Source organism: Leptinotarsa decemlineata, unplaced genomic scaffold (genome assembly GCF_025532065.1).
Source record: "Leptinotarsa decemlineata unplaced genomic scaffold, Ldec_3_MD MMD2_tig00026354_RagTag_RagTag, whole genome shotgun sequence".
Taxonomy (NCBI): Eukaryota; Metazoa; Arthropoda; class Insecta; order Coleoptera; family Chrysomelidae; genus Leptinotarsa; species Leptinotarsa decemlineata.
The window spans coordinates 22485663-22512823 of record NW_027412702.1 but is presented as its reverse complement, the minus strand read 5'-3'; the positions used below and the strand labels follow the sequence as shown (position 1 = coordinate 22512823).

The following is a 27161-nucleotide window of genomic DNA, read 5'->3' as shown; positions in this document are numbered from 1 at the left end:
TTGGCAGCTAACAGTTTGAGATAAGTCATGCTTAATGGAATACATTTGTGTCAATCTAGTCCCGCAGTTTTTAAAAATATTGGAGGCAAATATATGAAGCAGACATAATAATTGCTACTAGTTCATCACAGTTTCTAATCGAATGATTGAGAGTCTATAAATTCATGTTTTACGATACTTAATATCTCAATGTTTTTTGACATGGAGATAAGCACTTTTCTCTTTTCTCAGAATCGTTTTGATTATAATCTTCCTTCTCAATGGCCCCCATTATATACAGATTACTCAAATAGATATAAGTATCAGACTTTCCAATTTCTCCTCGTCATTGAATCAATCATGCTACTTTTGGGCGGACTAGTATTCTTGGTAGCTATTGTAGCTAATTCAGCTTCACCGACTAATCTCACTAATGTTGGTGCTGGTTGTACAATTACGAAATTCAATCAAGTTTCTTCCGTACTAAACAGTTGTACGAATATTGTTGTGAAAAACCTCGTTGTCGATGCCGGACAAACTCTTAAACTTTTTCTGAAGGCAGGAGCGACTCTAACTTTCGAAGGAACAACTACATTTGCATATGCTGAATGGGATGGACCCTTGATTTGGATAAGAGGATCCGGAATTACAGTGGTTGGAGCTCCAGGTGAGTATTGATAATTTTTAGCTATGAGGAAATGTTAGAGAACTTTATGCAACTTTTTTAATACATAATAGTTCCTCAGAAAATTTGTGCAGCTAAATCATTTTTGAAATTATACAGTGCAATTGCACCCCGCATATGAACTCATTGGATTATAACATTTTTCGTTTGGAAACAAGAATATTTTTTTTCATATCGGGCCAAGGGAGTAGGAGTTATGAGGATTGTAGGCTTTCACGTCTGGCGTCAATGTTTTGGTTGGTTTCCAGGTTTTGCCGTGATCTTCTTTGTTCTCAATTTTTAAACGTTTCAACTGCGGCAGTCATCATCAGTGATGTGATCGAAGTAATCTTCGTGACGTATCAGCTGAAATTGTAGATCTCATTTCTGCCATGTCGTTTATATTTCTGATTTTCAACGTACTTTCTGTAATGGCGGGTTCGCGTGTTGTTCCCGCGCGATTTGGGTGACTTGGCTTGGTTTTGGCGCCTTTAAAAGCTGTGTGCCAGATCTTTGGTATATATATTCTCTCTTCCTTTCAGTTGAAGTTCTCTTGGTGTTTATGTATTTTTATGGCTTCTGAAAACATTCTTGTTGAACAATGATTCGACATTATTTTCTTCCTGTACACCTTATGGCCGAGTTGATTACCTTCCATGATGACTAAAACATCAAGGAATGGGATTTGAAGGTCTTCTTCTAATCCCATGGTGTGAACTGGATTCAGATGATTTAGGAAGTTCTGAAGTTTTTCTTTTCCAAGGACCCAAACAACGAACGTGACAACTACATATCTTAACCAGTTCTTCGGTCGTTTTTCTAAAGTTTGAATGGCTCTTTCTTCAAGTTTTCCCAAGTAGAAATTAACCACTACTGGGCTGCTACGTGGACTGCCCATAACGACTCCATCAACATATGCTTAAAAGGTTTTATTCCAATGAAAATGAGTTTACGTTAGTGAATGTCCATATTAGATGATAACTTTTTTCGACATTCACTATCAACTCATTTCCAATGGAATAAAATCTTTTATGAAAAAGTTTATGAAGTCGCCATGGGCACTCTACTGAGCCCTGTATGTCTACATGGAAAAATTTGAAGAAATAGTCATTCAAACTTTAGAAAAACGACTGAAGCACTGGTTGAGGTATGTAGTTCGATACATAGATCGACAGATCGATAACTACATAATGGATTCAACCATCATCCTAAACAGAAACGAACCGTCATCAATACCCTAGCGAGTAGAACTTTGAGAATATGTCTACAAGAAAATATACACCTAACAACTGTGTTACATGCTACGACAGAAAAGACATAATTCGCGCCACACGTCCAACGGAAAAGAAGAGGCACTGTTTATCTGTGTCTTCAAACCAACGAAGAAAATATCTAAGATCAGCAAAAGACAGCAGAGATCTACTCAAACCAGTAGGAGTTTAGAGGGTTCCTTGTAACTATGGCAAAGTTTATATCGGTCAGACGAAAAGGAGCGTTGATACTCAATTAGTCAAGCACAAGCGGAGTTGCCGATCGGCTCAGACCTAGAAGTCTGCATTCGCTGATTATGCATTGTCCGGGGAACACAAGATCTTTTACGAAAATAGCGAAATGCTAGCAACGTCAACAAATCACTATTCAACAAGAATGTATTTAGAAGCCATGAAAAATACACAAGCACCAAGACAACTTCAACAGAAAGGAAAAGAGAACCTATTTACCAAAGATCTGGCACATAGCACTGAAAGGCGCAAAAACGAAGCCGTGTCACCCAATTCCCGCGGGCAGTACGCGCGAACCCGCCAGTAGAGAAAGTGCGCGGAAAATCAGCACAATAAATGACAGCAGAATTGAGAGCTTCAGTTTTAGTTGATTCGTCAAGAAGAGTACTTCGACCACGCCACTGAAGATGACTGCCGCAGTTGCAGTTGAAACGTTTTGAGATTGTAAGCAAAGAATATCACGGCAAAACCCACAAACCAACCAAAACATATCACTTGAAATCAAACGACAGCAAAATCCAAAAGATATTGTTTCTTTACGACTTCAAATACTAAAAATAGCGATGATATTGCCAAGATTCATTTTCGACCGGAATATATCATGGTATGCACACATTGATGAACTGAGTAAGAAGCTGTGTGAGAGTATGTTTGCTTATCGACAGCTGAATAGATTATTGTCTTTTGATGCCCTAAGAAGTGCATATTTCGCCTTGCTTTCGTCGTAGCATCGCCTTGTCACGGTAATGCGGGGCTCCGCCGTGATTGACCTTCTTTCCCTAGCTACTCGTGGGACTTTTATGGACAAAGTAAACTTAAACATTTTTTCTGACACTGAGTCTACAGAGGAGATGGATGTCAAACTTACGACTACAACTGACCTCCCTGTAAATTTAGTTTAGGAGCGAGTCTACAGAGGAGATGGATGTCAAGCCTTCGACTCCAACTGACCTCCTTGTAAACTTCCCAACTTTACGACGACTTCTGATCCAATAACTGAACCTAAAAATAGGGTTTGGTGGTGCAGCCAGGAATTGACTGAGTCGTCTCCTCAAGAGCGGGGTACCTTATGAAACCGTTTTGCACCAAATTCTTGTGCGGCGTATGCAGAATCTGTCTCAGGTGGAGGAGCAGGTTAGCAAACATTGATCATATTTTACTTTTAGGTCACAGACTCGATGGCCGAGGAGAGAAATGGTGGGATGGCCAAGGAGACGGGGGGAAGAGAAAGCCACAATTCATGTTGATCCAAGCCACAGGAGGATCTACCTTGAAGAATATCAATATGTACAATTGTCCCCATCAGTGTGTGGGGATCTCTGATAGTGATCATGTTACTATCTTCAATTGGCAAGTTGATGTTTCGGCTGGCAACCCAGTGAACGGGGTAGGTTTGGTGTATATAAATTACCTCCGGTAGTTGAGGCACAAAAATCAAAAAAATCAAAATCAAAATAATTTATTCGCACCTGCTACACAGCACCCATCCTTAGGATAGATGTACACGTCAGATACTGTTACATTGAACAAAATATAATAAAATGTCACAAACATTAATAGTACTGAAGAACAGACAAATATGTGTAACTCTCAGACAGCAAGAAGATCATAAATCATCATTCAGGAATTCACTGATGGAGTAATAGGCTTTTGCACACAGAAATGTTTTCAATTTTTTTTTTTAATTTTATGGTTCAGTTTTTTGACATGTGGTGGAAGTTTATTAAACATCCTTATACTTGCGTCGTGGTCTGGAGATCTTTCAGATGTCTTCAAATTATGCTTTGTAACTGAAAGTGCGTCCACGTTTCTTGTAGGATATTAATGGTAATCCGAGTTTTTTGTGATTTCATTTATATGTTGCTTCACAAATATTGATACTTTATGAAGATAAATACAGGTAAATGTTAGAATATTATACTTCGCAAAAGCGGCTTCACAGTTGTGAAGCCAAATGGGAGTAAATCAATGCATCGTAGACTTCAGTTTTGAAATTGCATAGAAACCTGAGCTTAATTTCTTGCAAAAAAGCTGCAGTTGGTTACTCCTTGTCAAACACTGATCTACATAGGCCCCTAGAAATTTTGTATTGGTACTAGTTGATACAACATTAATAGTTATGTTATTGTGAATTTATCGGCATTTGAAAATGATACATACGGTTTTATTCAAGTTTAAGATGAGATTATTTCTCTTACACCAATTTTCAAATATATATATAATGTGTGGAGGAGTTGTCTGCAAAAATCGTGACAGATCCTGATGATAAGAACTCAGGCATATCGTTTATAAATATGATGCACATTAGTGGCCCCAGTACGGACCCCTGAGGCATTCCAATATCAACCGTCATATACTCAGAATAAGAGTTTTCAACTTTAACATAGGATTCGCTATTGATTCGGTTTGACTGCATAAGTTCAAGCATATTTCCTCTAATTCCATGTGTGCACAGTTTTTGTAAAATAAAATCTAATTGTAGACTATCGAAGGGCATGAAAGATCGAAGAAGATACCGGATACATATTGTTCTGAGTCAATACCTTTATAGAGATGACACGGCATCCTCCGAAGACCTTCCCCCACGAAACCCATATTGGCAGAAGAAAGATTATACTCGTTTTTACAAACGAGTAAAATCTCTTGCAGTTTTAAATTCAACGTAAATCGCTTCTCTTGCACAGGCACCGATTTCAGAGCGCCTTGAGGATTTTTAGGTTAAATGGTATTTGTGTTATAATCCAGTTCTATATCCTAATTATCTCAATATTATTTCAGTTCGGTAATTTGTCCAATTAATTTGATAATTGATTGAGTAATTCTAGGTTAAGCACCAAATATGACGTGCTCAGAGTTATAACACAGAAGATACTTTAAAAAAATATTATTGGTCTGAGGTAATCATGTGTCGACCTATTCAAATGAAAAGGATAGCTAGAAGGAGAGGTGTTTTAGGCACATTTTTATTAGATAACGTCCCCGACAAAAAAGTTCACCGGACTTTTGTAGGAAAGTCGAATATATGTAATGCTTGCTCTCCAGGTGGAACATAGCGATAACCTTTCATGGGAGGGTGAACTGCTTCGTTACCTAACGCGTTACAGCACCAGTCTATCTGGCTTCCCTTTCTCTCACGCATACGTTAGTGAAAGGCAGACTTGTCTTCCCTTGTCGGACATGAATAACGCCAGTGCCTTTGATGCCGTAGCCCGTAGGCCTTACATCTGGCATCTTCCCTCTATATAGCGCTATCACTGACAAGGAAACCCCTAATCCTCCGAACTCACCCCGTCCGGTACCACCGGTGCAAGGCGTCAGCCATACGGAAAAACGAATCAGCGGGGTAGAAGACCCTTTCATTCCCATTATTTCCCAAAAAAATTACAAATCAATCCTTACTCCGCAATACATTAATTAAAACTTGGCTCCTTCAAAATAATCAGACATAATAACAAAAAAAATGACCCAACCCATGTATCCCAGTGGTACAAAGTCATTCTTGCACATCCTTGGATGTATTTACAAGCAATCATTACAACTGTCAGCCATGACTGGAGAGACCGTAACCCCTTCTCATAGTTAGCGTGTTTATTACGCTTGTTTGTATGCAGATCTAAATCTATCCTTCCCTTTCTTCCCTCACCACATTGTCCGGCCAGTCATTCATAAAACATTCCCATTCATCCTTTTTCCCATTTCATCCTTTTTCCATCTCTTTCAACTCTCGCCTACCAATCTTGTCCCCATTCATGCATCTATCAATCACGTGCTCTGCCGTTTCAGGCTTCCCATATTCACAGGGGCAGGGAACCTCCGGACCCTCCGGTTCCCTTGTCGGACAGATGCTAAATGTTTAGTGTGCGTTAGACATATACTGTTGACGGTATTATAAAAATATAACCAGCAAGCACGAATTATTCTTTTATTATGTGAAACGTGGCCTGAAAATTATGATAGTGATTTTGTGTATGTACATTATTGGTATCATTATTTAATTCTACAAAAGAAACAATTGGCTTATGGTAGCTATAATATATGTACATACACAAAATAATCAATAAAAAATTCCAATAAATAACCTTTCCTTACGTTATTATATTGATATACATAAAATTTGAGTAATAATCTGAGCTTTTGTCAATTCAAACAATTTCGATATTAAATAGTTTAACTTGGATTAGTTAAAGTTATCACTTCTGTCGGGCATCCAAAAACGCACAGTTTTTTTAATCAAAGGTAATCGTGATTATACTATATATTGGTAGGCAAAATATTTGGGGTGCATTAGTCGAGTTTAAAATACAAAATGTATGTTTCGTCTGGTAAATACATGGATGCAGGATGTTATCTAGTTGAATCCTGTAGTAAGACGATCGGAATATATGATGGAATTGGTCGATACTTGATAAAAATCCATAACTATCGTATTCGTAGGATACAAGGCTTAATGGTTGTAGTATAAAAAGAGTTAGTTATATTAAGGCAAATAACCAAAAGCAGAGTTGTCCTTGTAGAGATGTATACGATAAGATTTTGAATTCTCTTTGAACTGTTCCACTGTTAGTGTGATTAGTTAACAATTAACTTTAAAATAAATTTCAGAGAGAAGTTGGGCATAACACCGATGGATTCGATCTTTACAAGTCCTCTTACATCCTTATTGATAGCGTTGCTGTCAGAAATCAAGATGATTGCATTTGTATCAATGGAGGTTCTCACATGACATTCAGAAACTTATGGTGTTACGGAGGTCACGGCCTGAGTATATCATCAGGAATGAGCTTGACAGATTACAATGTAAATGTCGTTTCCGATGTGCATTTCGAAAATAGTCATGTCATCGATTCACGAAATGGAATTCACATCAAATCAATAGCAGACGGAGGAAAAGGAAAGATGTCTGGCCTCTACTTTAGCGGCATTGAATTGTCAGGTGAGTTACGCAAGTAGTTGTGAGATGAATCTTTCAATATTTTCGAAATATTTTTCATGGCCTTCCTTGTGTATTTTTACTTTTTACAGATACTCATCTTGACGTTTCGTCTTCAGAATTGTAAAAACAAAATAGGTTTTTTTGCAGAATATCTTTATTTCTGAACTTTCTCCACAATGGAAGCCAAAGTAGTTTTGAAATGTGAGATATGTGAATTTTGTTGATTGATTTCTGAAACATTCGATGTTCGAACATGTGTTCTGTGATATTCGTCTGTTGCCATTTTGCCACCATCCATAGCCAATGGTGGCCAAATACGATCCATTTCTAAGGAGCTATTCCAAATACACTCTTCTCCAAATATAAGTATATACGTTGTTTCTTTAAGGTTTCGTCTCTCGGAGTAGGATTCATTGGCAATTAGTCTCGTATTAGGTATCCTATTCAATTCGATGTTTATCTGATTTCAAAATGTGTTCTGTCAATAATTTGAACCGTGTTAACTGTCTATTTCTGATGTGATCTTGATGTTCATCCTCACGAACTTTCAATGGCCTCGAAATTTCACCAATATAACCCTTACGACAATAACGAAATATCATAAATATCTACATCTTTTTCTTTTTTTTTTTGTGGTTAGGTTTTGTATGTGTGAGTATATATCTCAGTGCATTTGTTTTATTTGTTTCCAATTCGTCTCATCTTGTTGTCTGTTTTATTGAGTTGGTGGTTGCTGAATTTGTGATGCTGTTTGTAGGGTCTCTTGGTCTTTATTAGACTGAATCTACGAATAAATCTGGATAAGTGTTACCTTTCAGAACATATTTTATCAATGCAAATCGCCTTTTTCTGTTATGAAGACAGTAAACACAAAAGCGATACAACCTTACAGAGAGTTCAAGGTGAAATTGAAATCATATATATTGTTGCTTATCAGTCAGTGGGTTATGTTTCAAGACAGGCAGTAAACAAATCTTGAGAAATGAACAGTAGGTTGAATGGACTGACGCCTATCAGAAAACAACTACTACCCTGGCTAATACTACTAAAGGCGTTGGTTTATATCAGACAGGTGTCAGTGCAGGAATCTTCACAGAAAAATTTCTGCATATGCAATTCGCAATACCACTGAAAGAGTCGACCTTCAATTTTGGAACGGGCACACTTGCAGACCGGTTTCGGGCTCCTTATCTACGCGTCAGTGTAAGATATTGGTCATCATCGACCTAAAGTCAATGATATTCCATAATTGAAAATTTACCTTAAAATGAGGAATGAAATAGTCTGAAAGAATTTCGATTTTCAATTATGGAGTATCATCATTGACTTGAGGTCGATGATGGCCACTATCTTGCACTGACGAGTGGCTAAAGAGCCCGAAACCGGTCTGCAAGTGTGCTCGTTTCAAAACTTAGGGTCGACTCTTTCAGTTGTATTACCAATTGCATATGCAGGAAATTTTCTGACGCCTGTCGGATATAATCCAACGCTCTTTGTGGTATTAGCCAGCGGAGTAGATTTTTTCTGATTCAATCTACTGTGTTGGTATATCCGAGACGGGCTTGAACACTTAAAGTTCATTTCTTCAGAATCATATATATTGGATTCGTATTTTTATAGCATATCAAAATTATGCCTCGTGTACAAAGTTTTATCATGTCACTATTTTGTGATGTTTTGTTCCATTGATAACCTATTCATTTTGTAGAAATTCATATTGAATATGGCATGAAAAAATAACTTTTGTCTAATTTCTACTAGACCATTCTCAAGTAGCCGATACATTCATCGTGTGGTTTGTTCCTTGTAGATGTCCATATGTAACTGATTTTTTTATCTGATAATACATGATTAGAGTATCTTATGTTGACATATCTGCCTGTCTGGCCTATATAATCTGCCGAACAGTCACCACATTCTAGTCTACATATGCCCGCTTTTTCCACTATTTTGGGTTTTGCCTTGAATAAGATATTTCCTAAATTATTCTCATTAGTGAATTATGTTGAGTTTCAATAAACAATGTTTACAGAGAGATTTCCCGAATGACTTATGCTTGCATATTTTTCAGCTTCTTTTGGTTCTTCATGATTCAGGTATAGTTCCGCCTGATCAATTTTTGGTTCTTATTGGAGATCAGTTTCTCGAAACGCCTTCTTTGATGATAAATGCTATAAATATGTGAATTACAGTTTAACATCTTTGAGAAAACCACTTTCACGGACTGTAAAATACCTTCTTTCAGTCTATTATAAATTATTGGCATTCAGATCAATGATAGAGCATTTATGATTCCGTCATCGGAGGATATTTTTCAGAAAGAAATGAAGATCATAAAGCAGATAGCATATAACAATCATATTCCCACTAACTTTTTGCATGTATAGAAATACTTTTTATAAATTTATAGCTTCCTTCCTTCTTCTGGAAGATTCCCACATATTTTTGTATGAAGATGTCGACATAAAAATCCAAAAACAAATGAAGCATTATTATTATTATCATTATTATTATTGTGGGAGTCATCAAACATGAATATAATCCAAACATGTCGATATTTCAGGAATATCTGACTACGGAATCAACGTCGAACAAAACTATAGAAACAATGGTGGTCCTTCTGGAGATCCAAACAATAATGTGCCTATCGATACTCTGGAGATTAATGGGTTGACTGGGACTTTACATGGACCGTGGTCACGGAAAGCCTATATTCTATGTGCTTCTGGAGCATGTACAAATTTCAGATGGTCAAATGTGAACCTTCAGGGTAATTCACGTCCCGACTCATGTAACTTTCATCCCGTTGGATATAATTGTTAATTAAAATGACATTCTGTCAACTAGAGTTGAGAAAATGACGAAAGGTAACTAAATATAATGAAAAATACAAATTGCAAAACTATTCTTGAAATAATTCAAAATAAACGAATTTGTGTTTCTTGATCTACTTTTTTTTGGCAGATATATTGTCAACAATATGATACCTATAATGAAGTTCTGTAGATATCAACTAATAAATTATATTAAGTTATAACATTTTTCAGTTTATTTGAATATCCTTTCTCATCTACAGTGTCTTTTTATTCTTTGGTGGCTCGTTCCTGAAATTTTTCCTGTGATATGATATTCATGTCAATTCTTGCCTTGAAATTTTTCATATTCCCTATTTTCTGATAAGTCTTCTTCATCGAAAAAACCTATTGGACTTCCTACTTTTCCATCATTATATTAAAGAAAGAATGGCCGAAAAAGTTGCAAGAAATTGAATACATCAATAAAAACTCTCAAAAGCTCAATAAAACAACTTCTTTCAAATATGAATATCTAATTACACGAAATTCGCCTTTTCTCATTCATTTTGTAGTATGAAATTGAATAAGACATCATACATGTTATGCAGGGTTTTTAGATAAAATTTTCATTTCTCATTCATTACGAAATTTTGTATTACAAGTTGACTTATACAAATTTCCGTGCAACTCAATGTTTATATTTAGAGGTAGTTGTTTCAGATAGATTTTTACCAGTTTGTATCAGAAAGCAATTTTTGTGCAAGATCTACATATTTCAGCAGAAAGTTTTTTAATATAATAATGGAGACTTTTTTTCAAAAATTAATTTCTCCGGGAAAAGTATCCCCTTTTCTCAAAGTCTTCGTTCTTAGGTGTGTCTTTGCAAAATATAAAATGAATATGATACTGAGGAAATTTATAGAGAACTTGGTACTGAATTCGACTAACATACTTTTTCCTCTGCCTCCGAAAAATATTAATGAGCGTGTAGATGATTTTTGAGAAAATTCAAGTACCGCTTGCAAAAATTTGACATTTTTCAGAGGAATTTTCCAAAAAAATTCCTTTCTCCCGGAAGTGTACGACATATTTTTATAATTTTCTCAAGGTGTTAAAGTACATTCTAAAACGAGTACTCTGGCTTGCGCAGGACTCTGCGCACTGCACGCACTTTTATGAAAACATATGATTTCAAATATCAAAATCAGGAATTGAAAACTTCAGGCACCTACTGGATTAATGTATGAACAATAATTCGCGGTCCAAAATTCTCACCGTGATTTCCCAGTTAATAATGCATTAGTTAATTGAACACGAACATTGCAAGTGCGATAATTGTTAAATAACAAATCTGATGTTACTACCATAATTATTCATATTTGGCATGACCCGTATGATAAATGTTATTCTCCGAAAGCTATCTCAGATTAGAAAAAACATTAAAATTAATTCAAAGTTGACGAAGATATGGAATTTTTTTTCAATCAATTATACTAAGTGACAAAAAAGGTAAATATTGATAATATTTCAATAATGTTTTGGATGTGTATTTATGTTGAGGCTAGCAAAGAGCTAGTAAAATTTCAGCCGTATTGGACTGGTTTTTTCAACTGTTTTTCCGTGTGAGCATTTACCATTTCTACAATTTTTATTCTTATTTGTGCTTTAACTGTTAAAGAGTTTGTTGTAAAGTGTTTCGTATTGTTAACACTGCGCTTCGAGTGCGAAGAATTCGTCGTATTCCACAAGTTAGTGATTTTGAGAGAGGACGAATTGTAGGTTTACGTGAGGCAGGTTTTTCAGTTAGAGAAATTTCAAGAAAAAGCAATCGATCTTTGCGTACTATTCTAAGATGTTATTAGGCATGGACCCAAGAAGGCCAAGAACACAGAGCTAGGGCACCCGGTCGTCGCAGGAGAACATCAGCGCGTGAGGATCGTCGATTAAGAGTTTTGCTCTTAGGGATCAGTTTATTTCTACTGGGGCAATTGCGAATTAGTGGTTTGAAGAAAACGGAAGGCTTGTTGAAATGCGCACAGTGTATCGACGAATACGAAGTTTCGTACTTTTTTCTTATCATCCCCATTGGGTGTTGCCACTGACTCTCGAGCATCGACGCAACTGATTGCACTGATGCAGAAACAGAATAAATTGAGATCAACAGTGGAAACGCGTAATCTCGCTTTTGTTTGAGTATGCACGATGGACGAGCAAGCGCAAGAAGGCGTCGTGGTGAAAGACGAGATCCCCAGTTTGATGCGGAGAGGAATGTTCACCATACTGTTGGTTTAATGGTATGGGGTGCTATTGCATTGGGTAGCAGGACATTTTCAGAGGCAATATGGCAGATCTTCGTTATATTCACGAAGTAGTGGAACCCCATGTCTTTCCATATTTCGAGACCATCGAGGACCCCATATTTCAACAAGACAACGCTAGACCGCGTGTGGCTAGAGTAACTCTAGACTTCATGGATTAGCATGACATAAAACGCTTACCATGGCCACCCAGATCGCCCGACCTTTCACATACTGAATTCACAACAGTCCCCACAGACTTTAGCAGCACTTAGACATGAATTAGAAGTAGGGTCAAATGAGATCACCTTATAAGGGAAAATGCCCAAACGTATCCACGAGTGTATAAGACATCGCGGATCTGCAACAAACTACTAAACTTCACTGGTTTCACGATCATCCACGAGTATATTTCCGTGATATTCATAAATGAAGGGGAGACGAATTAAGAAAAACATTGGAGCCAAATATATTTAGTAGAAATGATATTCGCTACTAGTTCAACGCTGTAGTTCATCAGTTCGGACTTCCATTGTCTAATATAATATAAATTGATTTGAAACCCCTGAAAAAAAATTAAAAAAAAATTAAAAAAACTAACTGAAAATAACAATTTTATTAAACAAAAAACTGAAAGTACAAAGAAATAACATACAAGCAACAACCAAAAAATAAAACATTGAACTAATAATCAAAGCTGAGAATTAAAAAACAAAAAATATTATTTTCAAATTTGGAGATTTGAATTTTCTCCTAAACCAGTGTTCCTCTTTGTGTATGATTTCAGCTTGAGCCCACTTGATGTTATGTTAATGAGTCCAAACATGCTCTGCTATTCCTGATTTGCTGGTTTCTTCTCGCTGTGTGTATTTCTTATGCTCAGCAATGCGAACTTTCAATGGCCTCTTAGTTTCACCAATGTATGATTCTCCGCACTCGCAGGGTATCCGGTTAATGCAATTCTTGGAATCGCAGTCCGCGTTTGGTGGCCTGATTTTTGTGAGGCTGCTACGAATAGTGTTCCCAGATCTGAAGCAGGTCCTGATGATATGCTTGGACCCAATCCTTCTTATAATTTCCGATAATCCTCTGATGTAGGAAAGTACAAGTACTGGTTGTGGCGGCTCCTCTTCCTTGTGGATCCTTTGCTGTTTTCTAGCTAAAGCCTGTTCTACCATCACTCTGGAGTAACCATTTTGTTGAAGGTCATTTTTGATGATGCCTAGTTTCTTTTCGAGACCTTCCTTTGTATTACAAAGCCCAAAAGCACGGTCTAGTAGAGTCTTGATGATTCCTCTCTCAGTCGATTGATGGTGGTTGGGTTTCTGGTTCAGATACTGTCCTGTGTGAGTGGGTTTTCGATATATGGATGTTTCCCATTTCGTGTCGTTCCCTTCACCAATACGTCTAAGAAAGGCAATTCATTGTGGACTTCCTTCTCCATTGTGAAAGTGATGGAAGGACATATCGATGTGCTAGTTCTGCATTCCCATGGTTCCATATTATGATGGTGTCGTCTACGTATCTCAATCAGACTCGGGGCTTCTTGTAGGCTTATTCAATGGCCAGAGTTTCGAACCATATATATATATATATATATATATATATATATATATATATATATATATATATATATATATATATATATATATATATATATTGGCTGTAACCGGTGACAGTCATGCTACTTTTGGACGGACTAGTATTCTTGGTAGCTATTGTAGCTAATTCAGCATCATCGGCTGACGTTGGTGCTGGTTGTACCATTACACGATTCGATCAAGTTTCTTCGGTACTAAACAGTTGTAACGATATTGTTGTGAGAAACCTCGTTGTCGATGCCGGACAGAGTCTCAAACTTTTTCTGAAGGCAGGAGCGACTCTAACTTTCGAAGGAACAACTACATTTGCATATGCTGAATGGGATGGACCCTTGATTTGGATAAAAGGAAATGGAATTACAGTTGTTGGAGCTCAAGGTGAGCATTAATAATTTCTAGCTGCAATGAAATATTGAATTTCTTCATTCAATTTTTCAATGATATAAGAGATAATGATTGTTTATATTGGGTACAGTATATTTTTTGCATTTTAAATTATTTCGAATTAACTGAAGGAACAATTTGTTCAGACCAGTCTCAACTCCCTGCATTGTAGGTTAATGGACTGACACCTATCAGAAAACAACTACTTCCCAGGCTAATATCACGAAGGGCGTTGGATAATATCCAACAGGTGTCAGTAAAGGATTCTTCACTGAAGTTATTCGTGCATATACTGTTGGCTATACCACTGTCGCAATAGGTTTTCAATTATTGCAGACCGGTTTCGGGCTGTTTGGCCTCTCGTCAGTGCAAGGTAGTGTCCATCATCAGCATTAAGTCGATAATTTCCGATAATTGAAAATCTAGTATCTTTGCTCGAACTAGGCCGAAGCCCCATCTGCCTGTGAACGAGGTGACCAACAGCATTTCACAAAATGGTTTAGACTTTCACGGCTGAGATTTTCAGTGTCATTGCTTTTCGAGTTTGAAAGCCGTGGATTTTTGGAATTCTTTCTTGACGTTTCGCTGGCGCGAGTGGCTAGCTTCTTCAGAGGTTTAACCATCATGGTTTGTTGTCCGATGACTACCTTTTAGGCTTCGTAAAGCATATTTATGCCTTGTCAGGTAGTCAGTTGTATTTGTACCTGCATTTGTACCCGTATTCGTACCTGTACTTGAACCTGGAACATTAACAATCTTGCTGCCTGTTGTCCTGTTCGTTATTCGCGAATTCCTTAAAATGAGGTTCCATATTTGATTGAGGTTCACCGCTTCTTCTTTTCTGTTAAAATTATACGTGTGTTTGTGGATCTCTATTGCCTCCCGTACCAGTCGGCTATGGTATCCCTGGTTGGGGGCAATTAGTTCTGTGTTTTCAAACGAAATTCAGTGGTCTCCTTCACTCAGTGCGTGTTCTGCCACAGCTGACTTGTCAGTTTGGTCTAGTCTGAAGTTTCTTTTATGCTCTTTTAGTCTTGTTCCCATGGATCGTTTGGTGGTTCCGATATATACCTTTCCACAAGTATACGGAATGCGATAGACCCCTGCTGCTGATAATGGGTCTCTTTTGTCTTTAGCCGACCTGAGGCTTTGTTGTATCTTTCTTTTGGGTTTGAAGACTGTTTCAATGTCGTGTTTGCCCAATAGTTTTCCAATTCTATCCGTGACCCTAGGGACAAACGGTATCTATGCGCGTGCAACCATCTGATCCTTTTTCGCTTTCTGAACCGAGTTGTCCTTCGGTCTCATGGCTCTTCTGGTCTCAGAGACACTGTACCCATTCGATCTCAAGCTCACTTCCAGGTATTTCAGTTCCCTCTCCAGATGTTCTGGTTCACATATTCTCCGAGCCCGTTCCGTTATAGTGGAGATAACTCCTCTCTTTTGGCTAGGATGGTGGTTCGATAGTGTGTGCAAGTATCTATCTGTTTGTGTGGGTTTTCGATACACTTTGTGGGTCAGTCTGGTATCACATCGTTCTACTAGTACATCTAGGAATGCTAACCGTTGGTCTTGCTCAATTTCCATGGTGAATTCTATACTCGGGTGTTGGGCGTTCAAGTGGTTTAGGAGGTCTCTTCCATGTTTCCAGATGACGAAGGTGTCATCCACGTAACGTAGCCATAAGGTCGGTTTCAATTCAAAAGTGTCTATCGCCTTCCCTTCAAACCGTTCCATGAAATAATTAGCTATCACTGGGCTAACTGGACTCCCCATCGCAACGTCATCTAATATCTCATAGAAGTTTCCACCCCATTGAAAATAACTTCCTGTGAGACATGCTCTAAAGAGTTCGACGGTGTCATTCGGGAACACGTGGGCTAACCCCCTCAGAGAGTCTTCCAGTGGGACATTCGTAAACAATGACACCACATCGAAGCTGACCAGAATATCTGTCGGCTCCAGCGTTAAGCCCCTAATTTTACCAACGAAGTCTGTCGAGTCCTTGACGTAGGAGTTGGTCTTTCCCACATGGGGTTGTAGGAGTGAGGTCAGATGTCTCGCCAAGTGGGGTACTCACTATAGGTCTCAGTGGCATGTTGGATTTGTGTATTTTCGGAAGCCCGTAGAGCCTAGGTGGAGCAGTTTCAGTTCTAAGAATGGCTTTCTGTGTGGTTTCCGACAGCGAGAAAGATCTTATATATTGTCCACCGTTCCTTAACTTAGATTGCGTTGGGTCCCGTTGAAGTTTGCGATAGTTTTCCGGGTCTAGTAGTTCCTCAGTTTTGTTGTTATATTCTTCCGTTTTCAGAATCTCATTCTCAACTGAACTTATTTCTCCGATATCTGACTATTTATAGGCCATTCAAGTGCTTTCACCTATCCTCCTCCCGCTTCATCGGTTTTACCGGAAGCTGACCCTTTGGCAGGAGTTGGTCGTGTTCCGCTTGATTAGAGGTTTCGTATCTCTACGCTAGCTTGACTAAATGCTTTGTTGGACGACATATATGCGATTTCTTTGAATTTTTGCCTAAACCATTGTTCCTCCTTGTGGATGATTTCAGCTTGAGCCCACTCAATGTTATGTTGATGAGTCCAAACATACTCCGATTCCTGATTTGCTGGTTTCTCCTCGCTGTGTTTGTTTCAAGGGCCTCTTAGTTTGACCAATGTATGATTCTCCGCACTCGCACTCGATAACTAGCAAGCAACGCTTTTTCGTTCAGGTTGGACATTTGTACTAAGCAGTTTTCTGATGTTGAAGAGCTTTTAATTTTCTCTCAAAAAATTCCACGAGTTTATCTTTTCCATTTGGATGTTTTGTGTTGAGGTGGCGTGCTAACTTCGGTGGCTTCATGCTTTCTCTTGATGAAGTTTCAAAGCAAATAATGCAAATAGCGCGGTCTATTCGCAATCACAGTAAACCCGAATTTCAAATAATTGTCATCATGAAGACGATTTTTTTCGGTTTTGATCCACCATTCCCGCGACTTTTTCGATGTAATCGTAATCATCAAAACGCACCAAAATATTGTATGAATATTTGTGACATACATGAAAAAAGGGTCGGGGGGTCGTATAATATTTTTTCTTACTAAGGAGGTCGTGTCATGAAAAAAGTTGAAAAACACTGGTATAGGTCTTTCATCTTTGTCCAAAACGTTTAGGACTGTGGTAACCAATATGTCATTAGACATAGCATTAACTATGACACCAACTTGTCAATCCAGAATTTACAATTTGAATAAAGTAATTAGATTTCACCAATCACTTTTGACAAGATATATTAATATCTGTTCAATATTTAATTTACTGAGGTTGTAGTATGAGCCTTGATTTATAAAAACAAAAAAAAATGTGTGGCAAAAACTTAGACGAGAGTGATATTGTTAACTGTATGTTGTGACACGGTATTTCTTGTAACAAGATGTTTCTACGGTACTTGCAACTGAATTTGTGATACGCGGTAACAAGTACTCTCATATGAAGACTGAATTTTTTAAAACGCGGTAAGACGGTATGTCTTGCAACAAGTAATCCCGGCCAAAGATTGAATTTCTGTAATACACGGTAAAACGGTATGATCTTGTAACAAATACTCCCGGACGAAAACTGATTTTTTTTAAATCGATATTTTTGTATGAAGATGTCGAAGTAGAAAGCCACAACATGTATTTTTCAAAAACAAATGAAGCATTATTATTATTACAATGGGAGTCTTTACATCAAACATTTAAATATGTCATTTTTTCAGGAATATCTGACTACGGAATCAACGTTGAACAAAACTATAGAAACAATGGTGGACCTTCTGGAAATCCAAACAATAATGTGCCTATCGATATTCTGGAGATTAATGGGGTGACTGGAAGTTTGAATGGACCGTGGTCACGAAAAATCTATATTTTATGTGCTTCCGGAGGATGTCAAAATTTCAAGTGGTCAAATGTGAATCTTCAGGGTAACTCACGGCCCGACTCCTGTAATTTCCATCCCGCTGGATATAATTGTTTGTAATAAATGAAAATGATACTGTCAACTTGGGTTGAAAACATGACGATAAGTAAATAAATATAATATACAACAATTTGTAACACTATTCTTAAAATAAGTCAAAATGAACGATATTGTGTTTCTTGTCCTCTTTTTTTTTCAGTTATATTGTTATCAATAAGAATCGTTTAATAAATTTCTCTAGATATCAATTAATGAATGATATAGAGTCATAACATTTTTCAGTTTACTTGAGGATCCTCTTTCCCTTCTGGAGTATTTTTTCATTCTTTGGTAGCTTGGTCCTGAAATTTATCCAGTAACATTGAGCTCATGTCAATTTTTGACTCGAAATTTTTCATCTTCCCTATTTTCTGATACGTCTTTTCTATCGGAAAAACCTATTGGATTACTTTTCCATCATTATATTAAGCAAAGAACGACTGAAAAAGTTACAAACAATTAAATACGTCAATAACAACTCTAACAAATTCTTTCAAATATGAACATCTAATTACAGAGAAGTCGCCTCTTCTCATTGATATTGTAGTTCAAACATATGTCATGGAATTGAAATAGACATCATACACATGTTATGCAGGGTTTTCAGGTGAAATTTTCATTTCTAATTCATTTAAAAAATTTGTAGTACAACATGAATGATGCAAATTTCCTTTCAACTCAATGTTTATATTGAAGGTAGTTGTTTCAGATGGATATTTTCTAGTTTTTACAAGAAAAACACTGTTGTGCATAATCTACATATTTCAGCAAATAGTTTTTTCAGTATAAAATTGGAGACATTTTTCCTCCAAAATTTAATCTCTCCCAGATAAGTTATCCCTTCTCCCAAGACTCTTCAAAATTTAATAACAAAATGTGTTTTCATGTCGTTCTGAGATGCACCTTTACAAAATATAATTTTGTGATTTGAATTTTCCTGGAAACTATATGAAAACGTCTACAGATCAAACAGTCAGTACACTATTGAATGAAATGTCGATTATTTATAGGAAAGTTTTTTGAAATCGAAACTAGGATTTAAAAAAAACAAGATGCTGCGACATCCCACGGGTAAGGCGGACGCTGAACAAGATGCAAGAAAGAAAACTGTAATGAGAAGACTGAGATGGGATAGGTATTATTTCTTACAAGTAATTTCCCTTTGGGAGTTTGAATTATTATTTGAAATGTAACTCGGTGTACTCGTATTTGCATTTTAAAAAACAGACAATATTATTTTTTATTGTTGTTATTATTATTTATCGTATTTATATTTTTTTGACATTCCGTAATCCTTGTTAATCCGTGGTACACCCATGCACATTATTTACTTCCTAGGCATACATACAAATATTCTCAAAGAGCCAGTATTTTCTAATTGAATGGTAATTGAAAGAAAGATTATATTCGGATTACTTTTATTACAACAAAAACATGTTTGTTACACTGTGTGCTGTTGTTCATACGTGTACGTTATATTTTTTTGTCAGATTGAGGGAACCTTATACTCAACATAATTCACTGTCGAGATTGGTTGTGGATATTTTTGTTTCTAAACTTTGTGCAATTAATATATGAATGGTTCCGTGAATTTGGCTCTGAATCTATGCGATTATTCAGTTAACAAGCAATGTTCAATCAAATGACGGCATAATGTTCAGTTTCAATCTGATTAGTTCACATGTCAATAATATAAAATAACTAGGAATTATTATTTTATACATAAAATTAATGGCCAATAAGTGTTTGGCAAAATTATAACAATATCTTTTGAAGATAAAAATAAATATAAGGTATAACAAATATTTTACAAATGAAATTCATTCATAGTTTCGTTACAAAACTGAACTATTTACAATGCTAAGTACAATAATAGTCTACTGCTTTAGATACATGGAAGGTTGATTTAGCCAAATTAGCAACAGTTTAATGTTTCCAGATTCTGTAGGGGATATCTGTTAAAAATATAAGAATGCAAGTTTACTGACTTTTTGAGTTTGAACTGACCTCACTATCCTCATATTCTCATTAGAAGATATGTGTCAGAAAATTATGAAAGCTTACCCATAATAAAATACAAATATTTCATCTGAAGTATCAAAATAACCTTTGATTTCAATTTTGTTCGTAGAAGTTTTTTATGTACCATTCAGACTGAAATGTTGGTAAAACCAACAGATGTGGTTCATCTATAACTCAAGATGACAAATCTGAAGGGAAACAGTATGTTCGTAGTTGGTTGGACCAGATTTACATTCTCGTTCGGTTATTGGAGAAGAAAGAGAATTGTAGGAAAACGCTTTAAAAGGAAACTGAACCACATTATTATTTCACAACAAAACATATCGAAACTCACCCAGAAACTAGGAACGATAAGAATTACTATTTTCCACATTCAACTACGTCTACGAACGAAATAGTACAGTCGACAGTTATTAAATACAGGGTGTCAAGTTGAAAATTTCCCACCCTCAACATCTTCCTTCCAGTAATCAATATGAGGAATCGAAAAACAGGTCAATTTTATTGTCAAGGGGGACATTTTCAAGGATTATTTGAAGCCCTCGTGATTCAACTCCCTTGGAGTGGTAGATGTTACCTTTAGAATTTCAAGTGACACATCATTTTGATTGGCGTTCAATTCTGCTTCCAATGGTACTCTGATTTATTATTTTTTGATGGGCATTTCCGAAAAAAGGTATTCTAAACTTACAGAAAAATTAAGTATTTTTTCTCATTTATTTTGTCAATAATTATCATTAATTATATTTCTGTAGAATAAAAACTTTTATACCGTAAACGCAGTCAATCTATTAATCGAAAATAAATAATTCTGTGTTGGTACAGATGAGTTTCGATACTTTGAGTTCTGATTTGAAAAACAAATACTGTTGCATTCCGAGTATTTTTCCGAAATGTTTACATATAAATATGCTATTTGACGAGACAAAAATTTGGAACAGACATTCATTAACAATAACTGATAATTTTTGTACTGATTTCCAATATTCGAATCATTTAAATTCTGTACAATATTATCTCGCTAATAAGTGTTCTGGAAAAATATTCCAATGATACCAAATGATGAGTCCATATGACTGGAGAGTTCCTGAATGAAATATGTACCTTTCTCAATGATCGTTCTTGATTCGCAGTAACAATGAAGGGAATATTTTATGAAAACATTAAACATCAAACAAACAATGTGGTAAACTTCCAATGAAGAAAACAAATATAATAACTGTAACATATCTTTGTAAATATATTTTATTTCATTTATTTGAATCCTTCCATTTTTGTAAGTTTCCAACATTTTTTGATAAATGATGGAGAAGAAGAAAACTAAAAAACTTTTTCCCAAAAAACCCTTGTATCCTAAGATAATGATTAAAAGTTCTTTCTTGATTGATTATATGAAAAATTTTTCCAATTGCCAAAAAATTACCATTATTTTTCATTTTCAATTTCTGGTTTGAATTTTAACATTTTTAGAAAACATTCATTTTCATCATACTTCATCATATTCAGAAAAGCAGTTGAGGAAATATTCAAAAGTGCCAGTAAGACATTTTTCAGAAATTCTTTGGTTGTAGTTGTCATTTCGAAATACCTTCCTTCAAGAAATGTTTCATAACCCTCAAAGATAATTTTGGTCAAGAATAAGCAAATTTTTTAGTTTTTTATAGGTTCATCATTGTTCTTCTGTTAATAATCTATATTTTGCTAGATCATTGCATGATTGATTCTCTAGTTCTGACTCTCTGATCTTTTAAATCAAATCTGTTTTGCAAATTTTATCCTATTTTTGCTTCATTCTGTATACATGTTGAAAGTTGATTCCATAATTATTGAAATCTTCGAAAATCATAATTTCTCTTGCAACTTCATCACTCGGTTCCATTGTATTACAATCATTTCCTCAATGGTTTTGCCGATCAGTCAAACCGGTGAGTCAGAAATGTAGATCGGCTTGGCCGATCGGCAATACTGGGTCAGAATGGCCGATCAAACCAATCTGCGATTCTGACCCATACAAAATGCACCATATTAATTTATAGTTTTCACTCAACAATTTTGATACATTACATTCAGTACTGGTAGCCAATGCAGACGTTGTTTACAATTGTACCAGCAATATGGTTTTCCATTATTCATAAGCGGTATTCATTTTGAATGAGTCAACCTTCAAATTATTTGTAACGAACACATTGTTTTTTAGATCCCAGTCAGTAGGAATAACATTACTGAATCTAATTTCCCTTCTCAGATTCGGAAACATCGTACATACTCTTGATTGCTAACGTTTATTTTAATTCATCAGCCTCTTCAATAATTTCAGATCAAACATTTGATATTTGATCTGACTGAACTTCAGCTATTTACAAATTGCCAGCGGCAGTATGATCCTGAGGAACTGTCAACCACTGTCACAACGTCTGGTAGTCGTGCAGAATTTCTGGAGGAGTTTGATACATTGGCTGGCATGGGTATGGGGCAGGAGCGGCCATGGTTTGGTAGGGATTGATTTGGGTTTGAATCACTCCGCTGGGGGTATACGTGGACATCTTGTGTGCTTCGGCTTCGCTATCGGAGCCACTGGAATCAAGATGGGGTTTTTCGGAACTCGTCTGGCTACTGCAAAAAATAATTTAAATTAATATTCTCTTATAGTCTATTTCAAAAGAGTGTAGAGTAATAAAATCTCATTAAGTATTCAAAAGCGCTACAGGGTGATCCGTCAATAAATTCTGTCACTTCCCTAGTCCGCATTGCAAAATTATGTCGTTTCATAAAGAGCAGGTAGGTATCACCCTGTTTTAAGGGATTTGTCCATTGTTATCGACGGATAAATACTGAGCCAGAGGCGCGCTAGTGGGATAATTGCCAAAAGAATATGCATTCATAAAAATTATATTAAAGGAAATAAAAATTTAATACAGCAGAACAGTGTTATTAAAAAAATATAAAATGTAACAATAAAATATATACGAACCGAAATCGGGAAATACTCACAAACACACACGAACGAACTTTACGTATTGAAACACTTGTGGGGACTTTAAATCAATTTATTCACAAAAACGACAAGAACTTTACTGGATACGTTATTACAATTTGACACTTGAACAATACTAAAACTGTGAACTTCTCTTAACGTTTAACAACACTCTATTTATACCCTAATTGAATGTTCTAGAGATTACTAGGTACAATTTTCGAGAACCTTCCGAGAAAATAATTATTCAGACTACCCTTAATTCTAAACCCTAACCTAAGCAAAAGTGTCACTGTCACTGATACACTGGTCTCTGTCCAGATTGCTTATCCCGCTACAGTATATTTACAATTCAATTAAATTATTCTACATCAGTATAGTCTAATCTTAATCTTTTTTTAAGAAATTTTACTTACCTAAATACATGTAGGTACTTAGTTTTAGACCAAATTACTTCCCAAAAATGGCCTTTTATTATTATCTATGTCTGTAATTTTTAATTTACTTTAATTATTAAGTTTAATAATCCTAAGATTTGCCTACGCCCATGGACGACAACGAAATTCAGGCAAATTTTATGACACTTCATGATTTATTACTCTACACTCTTTTGAAATAGACTATAATTTTTTGAAATCAAGAAATTATAACATATGAAGTAAGCAGAACAAATTTCTTTTCATTACAGATTATTATAATGCACAGTAATTCACATGAAACGTATGTTGCTGAAGTCGTTCTTTGGTGGTGCAAGTAATAGGTTCGGGCCAGAGGAAATACTTTTAAAAAGTTAATGTTTAATGAAAATACTGTAAGTCATTACTGCCAAAAAAGCTCACATCATTTGCGGTCTGGAAGTTTCACTAGATTGAAAGCTTTTCAGCAGAAATAAAAGTTTCTGTTTACCCAGTTTGCGCACATCAGGCCGCTGCGGTGGTTGGCAGAGTATTTTCTGATCAGGGCCGGACTAAAAATATTTCTAGATGTGCTTCATGACCTTTTTCAACAGTGGGATGGTTATCGTTAGTATTATGATTTTCTCATATTATATGCAACAGCCTTTGATGTCAAGTACATAATGCATACTCAGTCAAGTATGCATTATGCCTCAATGTCAAGACTTCTTAAGAAATGTATTTACCTACAACCTTTCAAAAAAGATATAAAAATAAAAACATAGCACACGAAAACTTGAAGTGAAGAATATCTGTAAATTCAACTACTTGGGGCTATTCTCGAGTAGTTGATATTGGGAAAAGGTAAAAATATTGAAAATATTTTCAGCAACTATATTTGAAAATTCGATATAGGTAACATCGCCTCTGGGAGAAGGCTAACGAAAATTGTTGATAGTAATTTAGGAATATCAATTGATATTGAGTTGTTGAGAGGAGTATCCAAAGAGACCAACTTTTAATTATTTGTACCTCAGATCTCATTGAAGAACCGCGGCTATGCTACCGATACTAAAGTATATCTTTACTTTCCCCCAACAAAAATAATGGCATGTAATAACAGTGTTGTTGAAAAAATTATTCTATTCTACAATAAATCCAGAAAATTGTTTTTGTTCTTGAAGCCGATACCAAGAACTATCGAATAAAACACCTTTGAGTGAATTAGAAAAATGTTTGCCGAATTTATTATTTTCTATAATACTACTGGGAATAAGTATTCTTGTACCGATAATAATAATATTTAATCGATCAAAATACATACAATTAGAGGTACTGGTAAATTATTACAAGAAATATCAAATCAATCCACAGAAGGAAATCATCCTTGTGCGTGAGTTTGCAATTATAAAATAAAATAAAATACATATATGTACAACTAGTTGTTGCCCGCGGCTTCGCCCGCGTAGAATTTGGTTTGTCACATCAAGTTTCGTGACAGTCCAATTTAAATAAGTAGTTCCAATATTTTTTCATTAACCAAAAATTTCAGGTATCCAACTTCAAAACTGACGAAATTCAATACAATTTTTGAACCCCTATTTTTCCACCTTGGTGGTGGAAATTCCTGATTCTCTTTCTTGATGATTAAAAACGCTGTACAAAGAACCTATCTGCATATTTAAAGATTCTTGGTGCAGTGGCTTCGGCTGTACGTTAATATAAGAGCGGGCAACAGGTAGTAATTTATATTTTTACTTTAAAAATACAAAAACTAAAAGAATATGCCATCTGTTTGCCAACTGAACGCTAAAGTCTGCCCTTATGCGTTTTCGGCGATGGCGCTTCATTGCTTAGACCGGCCCTCTATTCCCGCGCATCGTCCCCCGTCGTCTTGCAGTAGACGCGACGCGTAATGGCTTGCTGCGTTGCGTCAAGTTAGTCTTATCGTGATAACTTTCAAACGATTCGTCCAAATTATTCAGTGCAAAAGAATGTTTTTCTATACTAAATACATAAAACAAAAATGTTATCAATTTTTATAAGAATTTGACAGATATTCTAAAATGTTCATTGTCAACCACCTTCAAACATAAGAAGAGATAATGTATTTGCCTCAAAAAAGTGGTATTTGCAATGCTTTCAGCATTTAGATCCTCCTATATGTGTGGGTAACTTTTTTTCCCATATGAAAATCATTTTGAATCCATATCGAACTAGACATGAACCAGAAATACAAAAGCTTTCCCGAGAAACACAAGGACAAGGATTACACTGAAAACGCTTCATGTGTTATGTTTCCTTTTTGATTAAAATTTTCATAAATAATTTTTATTTTATCAGTTACCTTCCTCATTACTTTCAACAATTTTTGTATAAAAATTATACAGTTTCTAAAGTGGCACTTTGGCTTTGTTCAAAGTTGCACATCGTCACCTCTTTGTTAAAAGGTTGCCGTTTACTGGTATAGAGTATAGATTATTATAGTACGAGTGTAGAAAAAATGTATTATGAAAGGAAGATGGATATTTATTATCCATTATTGAGGAAAACTAGATTGAAATATTAAGCTTTGTCAATTTTTTGTCGTAAGTCCAATCCTGTGTATGCCAGTGGCCTGCCATGACGGGGGAGGATGTTTGAACAGACTTCGTTGTTTTGGTGAAACTCGACACCGCCGTTTCCACCAGAGCGTTTTCCTCTCTCATCCCCTCGGCCTACCACGATGCCAAGCCCTACAAACTGCTGTTTGTTGGTAAAACAATGCGGGGCTTCTGAATTCTCGGATCTGCTTTGTTGCAATATATTGAGGGAATTAAATATACGCTTCCACTTTCCTGGGTGGAATATTCGAAACCAACGAAAAACGTTCGATAATGTCATTAGTGATATCTATTTTTGAATTTTCCTTGGTGAAACCCTTCGAAAAAGAATTCCAAATGTAACAGTGAGTTCAAGGGCGAAGGTAACTGTTCATTTAGTGTCAAAAGATATCGACCCTTTTATGTGGTCGATGAATGAACATGTTTTTTTTTCAGTTCTGAAATTAGGTATGAACTGCAAATAAGTTGTCAGTCTTTTGTGAGTGTTGACATTTGAAACAATGCCAAAAAATAAGTTTGTGAAACTATATATCGGTCAGACTGAACGAACCATGAAAACTCGTCTCAAAGAACACATGGCACATAACCGAGTACCAGAAAGATCTAATGTCGTTCAATACACCTTGAGAAATATATTGTATAGGGAAATACGTGCTGTGATGTGAACTGCCTAGTGAAAATCTCACAATAGAGTGTTATTTGAATACGTTTTGGATTTTAATCAAGTATCGGCCAACTTTATCACAAGAAATTAGTTTTCTCGATCTCCCGAAGATGTCAACTTGTTTGATGAAACACATGTTGAGAAGGAGTATTGCAGTACTGGTGATATAGAAAAGAGTTTGTTTTTGGATAAAAAAAAATTTACAACTTTGTTAATTTTCATTTGAAAATGACTTGAGCAAAATGGAAACAATAATTTTTTTATAAAAAATGTAGATAGCATTTTAGTTCTAATAGGACTTCCAGTACCTCCCTTCTTCATTTGGAAATCTTTAAGTACGATGAGAGTCTCC

The 27161-nt window shown here is 35.9% G+C and overlaps 3 protein-coding genes across 3 annotated transcripts in view; 2 read left to right on the top strand and 1 right to left on the bottom strand.

Moving 5' to 3' along the window:
* The first annotated feature begins 310 nt into the window (after positions 1-310).
* LOC111505175 (polygalacturonase-like) lies at positions 311-10117 on the top strand. Its single transcript, XM_023159946.2, has 4 exons — positions 311-646; positions 3312-3532; positions 6748-7078; positions 9642-10117. The coding sequence occupies exons 1-4, from the start codon at positions 340-342 to the stop codon at positions 9899-9901; spliced, it is 1119 nt and encodes a 372-aa protein (XP_023015714.1). The 5' UTR covers positions 311-339; the 3' UTR covers positions 9902-10117.
* Positions 10118-13851: 3734 nt separating this feature from the next.
* Positions 13852-18242, top strand: LOC141486392 (polygalacturonase-like). The gene is made up of 2 exons (XM_074184271.1): positions 13852-14149; positions 17733-18242. The coding sequence occupies exons 1-2, from the start codon at positions 13852-13854 to the stop codon at positions 18170-18172; spliced, it is 738 nt and encodes a 245-aa protein (XP_074040372.1). The 3' UTR covers positions 18173-18242.
* A 1310-nt stretch (positions 18243-19552) lies between these two features.
* Positions 19553-27161, bottom strand: part of LOC111505193 (homeobox protein six1) — a 60803-nt gene continuing 53194 nt past the window's right edge. The window contains exon 5 of the mRNA XM_023159968.2: positions 19553-22786. Coding sequence (XP_023015736.1) covers positions 22579-22786 — 208 coding nt within the window. The 3' untranslated portion in view covers positions 19553-22578. The remainder of the gene's footprint in view (positions 22787-27161) is intronic.